The 9,984-nt window shown below is 68.7% G+C and overlaps 1 protein-coding gene across 1 annotated transcript; it reads left to right on the forward strand.

Moving 5' to 3' along the window:
- The first annotated feature begins 217 nt into the window (after positions 1–217).
- Positions 218–9,734, forward strand: FAAP100 (FA core complex associated protein 100). The gene is made up of 10 exons (XM_075518789.1): positions 218–318; positions 743–933; positions 1,894–2,012; positions 2,355–3,319; positions 4,542–4,692; positions 5,433–6,223; positions 6,630–6,766; positions 8,063–8,179; positions 8,721–8,807; positions 8,944–9,734. Exons 2-10 carry the CDS (start codon positions 769–771, stop codon positions 9,067–9,069), a joined length of 2,658 nt encoding a protein of 885 aa, XP_075374904.1. The 5' UTR covers positions 218–318; positions 743–768; the 3' UTR covers positions 9,070–9,734.
- The last annotated feature ends 250 nt before the right edge of the window (positions 9,735–9,984 follow it).

Here is a 9,984-nt window from a genome sequence, read left to right on the forward strand (position 1 = left end):
GGGGGGGCGGCCGTGGGTCAGGGCCAGGCCCGTGCTGCGGGGCAGGCCTCTGCCCCCGGGGGGCCCAGCCCGGCCCCCGCTCAGCCGTTAATAAAGCCGCTGCCGCCAGCATCGCCTCGCTCCTCTCTGCGCCCCCGCCACGGCGGGTCACGGGGCCGGGGGCTTCACCACCACCACCCCCCCTCCCCTCCCGGTACCGACCCCGCGGGGAGCCGCCCCGGCCCGCCCATCGCGACTTTACGGCCTGTCGCAAACTCCCCGCCCATTGCGGCGGCCGCCGCGCAGCCGTAAAGCGGAGCCGCCCGCGCCCCCCGCCCGGTACCCGCAGCCCCACCGGGAGGCGGGGGGGGGGGACACGAGGGATGGGGTGGATGGGGGGGCTGAAGGGGGGGTTCGGGCCCTGGGGGCTGGACCTGGGGGGCGGGTCTGGGGGCTGTGGGGCTGAGGCCGGGGGGGCTGGGATGGGGAGTGAGGGGGTGGGGGACGGGGGTTGACGCTGGGGGGGGGCTGGGCCTGGGCCTGGGCCTGCGGTGTGGGGGCTGCGGGGCTCGGGGGGGGGCGGCTGGCCGCACGCCCGGAGCTGTCGGGGGTGCTGGGGGGGCCGGGCTCAGCCTGCACCCCAAGGTGCTGGCAGAGGGGCCCCATCCCCTTCCCCCTCGATGCCCACTCGGGCGTGGGCAGCCCCCCCCCCCCCCCCCCACCCCCCCCCACCCCAGCGCTGACCCCGTCCCCGCACCCCCAGGCTGGCACCGCGCCCCTCCCGGCACCATGGCACACGTGGGCCACAGGGTGGACTACCTGGCCGGCTTCTGCTGCCCGGTGGGGGGGCTGGTGGCGGGCAAGCCCCGGGTGCTGTGCCACGAGAACGAGATCTACCTCTCCAACGGCAGCGAGTTCGTCTACGTCTACGACCAGGAGGGGAAGGTGCTGAAGGTGAGCGGCCTGGCAGGGCGGGGGGCTTCGTCCCGCGTCCCCCGCGCCGGGAGGGTGCTCGGGGGCCGGTGTCCCGCCGGGCCGGTGTCCCAGGACAGGGCGAAGCTGGCGGGGACGCCAGTCGCGTCCCCCTTCGCTGGTCACCCAGTCTGGGGCCAGAGGCCTTCCAGGGGTCCCTCCGTCGGGGTCCCCCATCCACAAACGAACTTCGCGAGCAGCGCCAGACCCCCTTACCCGGCTCCCTTCTGGGGGGGGGGGGTGCTGCCGTCGGGCCCCTCTCCTGAACGTGCGAGACAAACATTTAATTAAACCAGAAGGGGTTTTTTTTTTTTCCTCCCCGAGCGAAGCGGCGTCTCTTTCATTTCTCACCTACAAAGGGTTTTGCTATTGTCTTTGCTGTAACTAACAGCAGTCGTCATGTTGAGTTATACACGGCTTCTTTTTTTAATTTGTTCTTATTATCATTTCTAAGAAAGCCATCACTGTAATACCAGGATTTGCCTCCTACACTGCGCTCCTTCTCAGGAAAGTAGATCATGTACCGGCCTTCTGATCGCTATTTTCCTTCCCCTCGGGGAGCGTGACTGACGGGCTGCCTCGTTACCTGCAGCCCCTCTCCCGACCCCCTGCCGCTCTTCACCGAGGGCGGCTGCCCCTCACCCAGGGAAGCCCAGCTGGCTCCGCGACCTGCGGTGCTGCCCGGGGGTAGATTTATTCCTAGAAATTGCTTGTAATCTGCATTTGCACAAAATAACCCCGTTAATTCACAGTCGCGTTGGGGTTGCCCAGGAGGGAGCGGTGCCCAGCAAGCGGTTTCTTTCTTTACCCCGCACGGGTGCGGGCGAGCAGGGCTCTGCCCGGCCTGGCAGCGTGGGCGCCGTGGCTCCCTCGGCGAGCAGCCCCGTCCCCACCACCCGGGTGCCGTAGGAAGGTGACGTTTCTTTCTGCTTTTCCACCCAGGCCGTGTACCGGTGCCCTGACCAGGTGTGGCACGTGGAGCTGCTGCCCCAGCCCCGGCAGCTCTACATCCTCTGTGCCCACAGCGGCATTTACTGCGTCTCCCTGGACCAGCAGAGCAGGTGAGCCGGCTGTCACCCCCCGGGGACACGAGCGTGGCCTCGGCCAGCCCTGTGCCGTCAGCCCTGGAGTCCTTGGGCCGCTTCTCGGGGCTGGGGTGGCACGCTGGGCCTTGCCCAGTCCCTGGCTTCCACCGCTGCCTTCTCCCTGCCCGTCCTCCCGCAGGCAGGGGAAGCGTTACGTGGTTTGAAGCTCTGGCTCTCTCCGGATCGCTGCTCTTGCAGCAGATGCTAAAAGCTGTGCTGCGGGGAGCTTGTTTCCGAGGGCCAGGGTAAGAGGCGGCCAAGGGAAGCGCTGGCTTCGCCCCACGGCTTGGCTGAGAGCTCTTCCCTGTTTGCTTGAAGGTTAATGGAGCAGACAGATGGCGACGGCCAAGAAAGCAATTGCCCTTCCGGCGTCTTCCCTGTGGACTCGGACGCCTGCATCTTCCCGGACTCCAGCCTGTGCATGTTCACTCTGCTCAACAACTTCGTCATCACCTTGTCCCAGGCTCATGGCAAATGGTGGATGAAACTGCACGAGCTCCCGCACCCCGAGCAGGAGAGTCCCCCGTACCGGCAGGTCAGCGAGGTGGGCTTCTGCCCCGGCCCCCCGCCCGGGGACGAGGGGGACAGCCCGCCCTCCCGCTTCCTGCCCGTCCTGTGCTGCGCGTCCTCCCCAGGCACCGTGGGGTCCGGGGAGGGGCTGTGGTGCTCGGGGGGCTTCGTGCTGGAAGAGCCCCTCTTCAGCCTGCTCTTCGGGATCGACGCTGCTATGCTGGAGTCTCCTATGATCCTCTGCGGCTTCCCGGACGGACAGCTCTGCTCCGTGCCGCTGAAGGCCCTCAGCTCTTCCCCAGCTGTCGACGGCTGCCATGACGTTTCGAACCAAGACCCCCCCGTGAAGATCCTCCATCATTTGGAAGAGCCCATCGTCTTCATCGGGGCCTTGAGAACGGAGCGGAGGGCGGCGGAGGATGCCGAGGACGAGCAGCTCTTTGGAGACGCTGGCTGTGACTGCGTGGTGGCTGTGGGCCACTACGGGAAGATGGTGGCCGTCAAGGCGGATCAGAGGGAGGAAGCAACGGTGCCGGAGCTCAGGGAGTACTACTTGCGCGGGCCCATTCTCTGCGCCGCCTGCGGCAGCGGCAGCCGGATGTATTACAGCACGCACTCGGACATCTCCGCTGTCGACCTGGACTGGGTCGGCGATTCCTCCGACCCCGAGGACGCGGAGAGCTGCACCGGCGTCCTGCCTCCCGTCCTGTCTCCAGCCAGTTTAAGTATCTGTAGCGTTGTGGCTCTTTCCTTGTCTTCTCGGGCGTCAGAAGGTACTGCCGGCAGCGGGGCGTGCGCTGGGTCTTGGGGTGGAGCGGGGCAGGATAGCTGCCTATTCCAGCCCGTACGTCTTCACCCCTCCTTACGGTCCAGATTGGGCTCCGTCCTCCATCCGTTCTTGTTGACTCCCCTCGTTTTTGTAAGTCGTTTCTGTCGAGCATGCCGACTCGGGCTGAACGCGAGGCGTGCTCGCAGCTCCGGCTCTTCCCTGCCTGCTCGTGGTTCCTCTCCGCTCGGTGTCGCAGGGAGCGGCAGGTCCGTGCAGGTTCCCAGGGGATGCTCGCAGCAGCTCTGCCTGTCCCCTTGGGTTCCCCGCACGGAGGGCAGCCTGCGGGGAGCCCCGAGCGAGCTGGGACGTGGCTCGCTCCAGAAAGGGGGTTCAGGCGTGCCGCCGTCTCGGGGGACGGGGGGCTCCTGCGCAGCCGCTCGGAGCCTGCACGCACTGTGCTCTCCAGCCCCACGGCTTGGGTGCTAACCTCCCCCCTCCGGCGAGGGCAGCGTGCGGTGCCTGACCACGGCCTGGGCGCAGAGCGAGGTGCGGTGCTCGCCCGCGGGAGTGGAGGAAGGGAGCAGAGGGCCTAGACGGCGGGGGGGAAAGCATTTTGTAGCCGTAGCTGAGCCCCTTGCACGGGGCAGCAGGAGGAGCAAACGGGGCCAGAACAGGCAGGCAAGCGAGGAGAGGATCCTGGGGCCTCCAGGCGAGAGCAAGGCAGGCAGCCCTGCCCGCGCCCGGCCCCACTCGCTGCCCACGGAGCTGCATGCGTCTCGCCGCCGAGGACCCTGCATGGCAGCGCTGGCTCCCGGGGCGCTGCGGCCCCCCAGGTGCCTCCCCCAGCTGCTGCTGGCCTTGGCTTGGGGGCGGCCAGCTCCGGGAAGCATGGCTGGGGCAGCGGGGCTGTCGGCGAGCAGGAGCCGTGGGGACAGGACAGGCAGGAGGGGGATATTTCCCTTCCGTGGGGCGACCCCTTTTTGGGGAGCTACGCGCAAGGTGGGTGTGCTGTCGCGGTCAGTGTCCTGTCTCCGTCGTACCCCTCTGCAGCCGGAGGCGATACGGCCGGCTCCCGCCGTCTTGGGGCAGGCAGTGCCCTCCTGTGCTCCCCGTCCCCCTGCGTCCACCCCCCCCCCCCCCCCAGCCATCAGGGAAGCCCCGGCTGCCTTCCCGGCCCCCCCCCCGCCTCCCCTCCTTGCCTGACCTGCCCCCGTCTCTGCCCGCAGGTGAATCGGAGCTGCTGGCCTTGTCTGCCAAAGGCCGCCTCATGACCTGCGGCTTATGCAGCCCCGAGGACGCTGACGTGGGGCTGACGCCCGCCGAGGCCGGCCGGAGGATTAAGGAGCTGCTGTCTGGGATAGGCAACACCTCGGAGAGGTAAAGGGCAGGGCTGCTCGGCACCGCGCGCTCGTGCTCTTACTCTGTGAGCTGCCGGGTTTACGGGCGCCGAGCTGGGGTTTTGTGCATCAGCCGTGAGGTCTCTGGCAGTAACTGCTCCAGCATTTACCTTTCCGGAGTGCGGGAGCCTGGCTGGGAAGCCCCCCTGACCTCGATAGGATAAAAATAGTGTTTAAGGGCAGCCCTGTCGCCTGCCCCCCTCCCCTGGGCACAGCCGGCTCCGGCGCTGCGGGCGGGCTGGTGTTTACAGCCTCGGCGGCAGAAGGTGGGAGAGGCAGGGTGCCAGGCGCTCCCAGACGCCCTGCCGCGCTTGCCAAGTCCGCGGTAACAGGCAGGACAGGCGTGTGCCTCCGGCCTCCGCGGCCATCCGCGTGTGGGGAGGGGACGGGGACGAGTCCCTCTCTCTTGGCAGGGGGATCCCCGGGGTCTGGCTGGCCAGAGCCGCTCCTCGGGGTCAGCTCAGCTGATGGGGGCTCGTGGGCAGAGCGGCCTGCAGGCAGCATGGATCCCGGCTGCCTCGGAGGGGGAGCCGGCGAGTTCCTGGGGTGGCTCAGGGCGCAGGGCTCGTGCCAGGGGCTGCTCGGCTCGTCTGCCGCCGCGGCGCAGTGCCCTTCGTGCGGCAGCCCTTGGCGCTGGCCTCTGCCACGCTCCCATCGCTGACCGAGCGTCCCGGCTGCCGTCCCCCCTGCTATTTCAGCACCGACGCTTTGTCCTTGCAGAGTTTCCTTCCTGAAGAAGGCGGTGGACCAGAAGAACCGAGCCCTGGCCAGCCTGAACCAGGTGATGAACGTGAGCGCGGCTTTGCTGTCCAGCCAAGAAGGCCAGAAGCCCATTGCTTGCACTGTCACTGCCAACTGGAGCTGCCTCCTGCTCCAAGATACCGTCACCATCTCCTGTCTGCTGGAGAACTGCAGCGAGTACAGCCTGGAGGAGGGCTGGACCCTCTGCGTTCAGCTCCTGGCCAGCCCCTGTGCCTTAGAGGAGGAGTCTGTGGATTCGGCCACCACCTTCACCTTCCCCATCGACCAGCTCCTCCCAGGGAACAAGAGGGAGCTGACGCTGCCCCTCGGCTCCGCTGCGGACACCAAGCTGGACCTGCCTCTGACCATCTCCTGTGCCCTCTACTACAGTTTACGGGATATTTTGGGCAGTGGCTCCGACTCCTCCGAGGCCCTGGACGACCTCCTGCCGGACGACTCGCCCATCCTCTCCCCGGACAGAGAGGGGATCTGCCTGCCCCTCAGCGAATGCACCATTGACATGCTCCAGTGCCTGCGTTTCGAGAGCAGCCCCCCCGGGCCGGATGCCTCCCCGCCGGCAGCTGCCCCCCCTGCCCCCCCAGACCCTGTGGAGACCTTCCTCAGAGTATCCCAGGAGCAGACTGAACCCGAGGGGGTGAAAGCCGGCGAGCTGCCGCACGCCTCGGGAGAGGGAAACCTGCCCCCCTCGGCGGCATCCATCAGGGTGTCCTCGGAGCTGCTGAAAAACGCGCTGAAAACCTCTGGCTCAGGTGGGTCCCTGGCGAGGAGCATCCCGGGAGCTCCTCGGGTATCTCCTTGGGGAGAGGCGCTTGCGTCCCGGCTTGTGGCCTGGGATGGAGAGGCCGGGATGGCACTGTCACAGCCCGCGCGTGCCGGCTGGGGCGGTCGCCAGCCCCTTCCTTGGGTGAGGAGGGCTGCGTGACCCTGGGTAGTCGCCACCTCCCTGGCACGTGGACGCGGTGGCAGTTGCATGACCGAGCTCGGCTTGTCTCGGCGGGGAGGGGAACGGCCCCGGCGTCAGCCCTGGCCTCGCGGGGGCCGCACCAGGCGCGCGCCGCTCCGTCCTGCGTCGCTCTGGCCTGAGCAGGGCTGCTGAGCCGCAGGGCTGGCGTTCATCGGGGTAACGAGCTCTGCTTTCTCTCCTTTCGTCCCCAGATGTCCCGCTGAGCTGTGCCACGCTGCGCTGGCTGCTGGCTGAGAACGCCGGGGCCGAGGCGCTGAGCAGCGGGGAGGTGGCATCGGTGCGCGGCGCGGCACCGGACGGAGGCACGGTGCAGCTGCTTGTCCGAGAGGCAAGGAATGGGTTAGCCCTGCAGAGAAACTCCCCTGCCCCTATCCCATGGAGCCAGCTCCGTCCCGCAGCCCCTCGCTCGTGCCAGGGAGCTGGGTGATGTATGGCCTTGCCGTGCTGACCCCAGGCTGTCGTCTGTGGGTCTGGACGCCTGGGTGCTGCGTGGGGCCTGCCGGCTGCCGAACGCTGTGGGGCTGGGGCTCGTGCGCTGGGCTGGACGGGCTGCCTTGCCGGTCCCCCTTCTCCCAACCCGGGACTTCCCGAAGGCTGTGGCCGCTTCCCTGTGTCCCCCAGATGTTCTCATTTCCCTGCCAGGAGGGGTGGTGAGCTGCTGCCGTGTCCCTGCGCGGCAGGCTGGCCTTGTGAGGGCAGAGGCAGACGTCCCCTCCCCTCCCAGCATCCCTTCCCTGAGCCGCAGGAGCCTTGCGGGCCCCTCTGCTGCGGCCTTTCCACTGGAGCAGCGTGGCTCCCTGCTCCTGCCCATCTCTTGCCCAGCCCCCCGGAGATACGATAACCTCGGACGCTCGCCGTGCCGTGTCAGGCTCGGCTGCAGGAAGGATTGGGCTTTCCCTGCAGCTTTGGCCGGCTGCTCTTTGCTGGCTCTGCAAAGCGAGGGGAAAAGGTGGCTGGATTCGGGGTGTAAATCTGATCTGCTGCAGCTCGTCCCCCTTTAATGCGAAAATCCCCCTCTAAGTGCGAAGGAAAAATACTCCTTGCTGCCCAGCTCTCTTGCCGCGGCTAGTTGACCCCGTGCCGAGGGGCCCAGCCGCCTGCATGCTGGCAATGACCTGACTCAGGTTGATTCACGCTTGAGAGCACTAATATTGCCAATGTGATTAGTGACGGTGTTAATTCTCCTTGGGCTAAGCCCTGCCGGATTAAATCCACCGGGGTGGCAGCCTGCATCTCATCAGGGAATGGGCACCCGCTCACCCGCAGCGGCACCCAGCTCTCCTGGCTGCGGTACCCGCCTCTGCCGCCGCTCCGGGCCGGGGTTGGAGGAGCGGGCGAGGGCTCTCCTGGGGCCTGATGGCCACCGGGGCCGGGCCGGGGGCGAATGCCCCTCCGAGGGGCTGGGCAAGGGGTCTGAAGGGCCCAGCTGGGCTGGCAGCGTCTCTGCTGCGTTTGCCTGTACCAGGCTGGAGAGCAAATGGGTCGGGGGGGGGGTGCGGGGAGTAGGGACGGGGGAGGAGAACCCCTTGGGGAGCCCTGTGCCCGTGGGGAGGGGTCCTGGGGCTGCCCTCGCCCCCTCCCCTGCCTGGCGATGATTGCAGTGAGGATTTGCTCGCTGTCCCAGGTGGCCATGAACGACCTCAGCCCGGCAGGTCCCATCCAGGCCGTGGAGATCCTGATGGAGAGCCCGTCCCTGGCCGACATGTGCAGGATGCACCACGCCGTCATCCGGCGCATCCAGGTACGCTCGGCCACTGCCGCGGGGCCGCTGCTGGCCCCAGCAGACGTGGCCCTGGGGGCAGGGGGGACCCTAAGCGAGCCAAAACCCGGGGGCCAAAGCCTGGGGCCGCAGCCGGTCGCTCCGGGAGGGTTTCTCTGGCACCACCGTGTGGCAGGCAACCTGGCATGGCCCGGCCTCTGGCAGGGCTGGGGAGGGGAACCGTCGTGGACCCCGCTCCCTGTTCCGAGCCCCGGCCTCGGCTCTGGACGTTTGGGCTGCGGAGCCCTGGGAGGCGCCCGCCGTCTGCCCCGGGAACGGGCCCCGGTCAATTTGGCAGCTAAAATGGAGCAGGGCCCCTGTGGCACGTAGGGGCTGGCAGCCTTCCCAGAGGTGCTTCGGTGCCGGCAAGCGCGGTGCCAGGCCTAGGGAGAGCGGGGCAGCGCGGCTGCCAGGCGGAGACCCGCTTCCTGCCCGGTGCTGGGGTTGCGGCTCCGCGGGACTGGGTGCTGCCGCAGCCGGCTCTCCCAGCACCCGTCCCGGCAGAGCTCTCCGCTCCCCGCAGGCGCTGGTGCTGGAGCAGGCGGCACAGGGCTCGGGGCCCCCCGACCTCCGCATGCAGTACCTGCGCCAGATCCAGGCCAACCACGAGGTGAGCCGCGAGCCCACGCCGGCGGCGATGGGCGCCCACCGTGCCCTGGTCCCCTCCCCGCGGGGTGCGTGCCGTTGGGACCCCCCCGCCGCGGCCCTGAGCCGACTCGCATCTCGACCTCCATCTCCCTTCGCAGATGCTGCTGAAGGAGGCGCAGACCCTGCGTGACCGACCGTCCCTCGGCGAGGAGGCGGCCGCGACGGCGGAGAAGCTCCTGCACATCTACCGGCAGCTGCGCAACCCCAGCCTTGTTCTCCTGTGAGCAGGGGGGCGGCCAGCGTGCCCCGGGGGCCCCGAGCCCCGCCGGCCGGGGTGGGTGCCCGCCGGGCCAGTGGCGGGGAGAGCCCCCCGCCAGAGGAGCGGGCCCAGGCGGGAGGGCTGGCGGCGAGGGCAGGGAGGCCGCGGCGGTGGTCCGGGTGGGGGGGGTGTGTGTGTGCGTGTTTCGTGGTCGTGTTGTCGGCAGCACCGGAGGGTCGCGGGGCTCTGGCGGCGTCTCCCCAAGAGCCGCCCGGCGGCAGAGCGGGGGCTTCTGGGCTGGCCCAGCCTGGCCCTGCCGCCCCCCAGCCCGGCCACGCCGGCGGGCAGCCCCCGGAGCCGTGCTGTCTTGTGGATCGTTTTAGCCGTGGTAGTTTAGTGCTCTCCCGGCACCGTGCCGGCTGTGGGCTGTGCCCCCGTGCCGCCTTGCCTTTCAGGATCAGGACAAACAGGGTGCTGTGCCAGGGTGCCCAGCGGGCGCCCGCCCGGGGGAGCCCCGTTTTCTGCTGGGCAGGGGAGGGGGTTTTCCGCTCCCCCGTTGTTTCTATAAATGATCTTGTATTTCTGTGGTGGTGCAGCGTGTTTTGGCCCAGTCCTTCCCCGCACCGCTCCACTGTCTGTAAATCTGTCGTCTGCCATGAAAACGATCGTGCCGCTCAGCGAGTGCCCGTCTCTTTTCCTTTCCATCTCCCGGCAGGGCCCTGCCAGCTCCCTGGGGGGCTGCCACCGCCGGCCCCCGTGGCCCCACCGCCTTCGGGGTGACGCTGCCGGCTGCAGCCCGAGGGCCGTACCCTGCGCTCGGTGTTGGAAGCACCGCGTCTTCCTCGCCCCGTCTCACCCTGCCCAGGTGGGGGTCTGCAGCCCTGGCAGCCCCTCTCTCCTCTTGTCCCTGCTGGCACCGCACGGGGAGCCGGCCCCCCCC

The sequence above is a fragment of the Mycteria americana genome, chromosome 16, assembly GCF_035582795.1.
Source record: "Mycteria americana isolate JAX WOST 10 ecotype Jacksonville Zoo and Gardens chromosome 16, USCA_MyAme_1.0, whole genome shotgun sequence".
NCBI classification, from domain to species: Eukaryota; Metazoa; Chordata; class Aves; order Ciconiiformes; family Ciconiidae; genus Mycteria; species Mycteria americana.

Coding starts and splice junctions, on each gene's coding strand:
- FAAP100 (XM_075518789.1), top strand. CDS start 769: ATGGCACACGTGGGCCACAGGGTGGACTACCTGGCCGGCTTCTGCTGC. Junction 3,320..4,541: donor GTCTTCTCGGGCGTCAGAAG/GTACTGCCGGCA, acceptor CTCTGCCCGCAG/GTGAATCGGAGCTGCTGGCC. Junction 8,808..8,943: donor AGATCCAGGCCAACCACGAG/GTGAGCCGCGAG, acceptor CTCCCTTCGCAG/ATGCTGCTGAAGGAGGCGCA.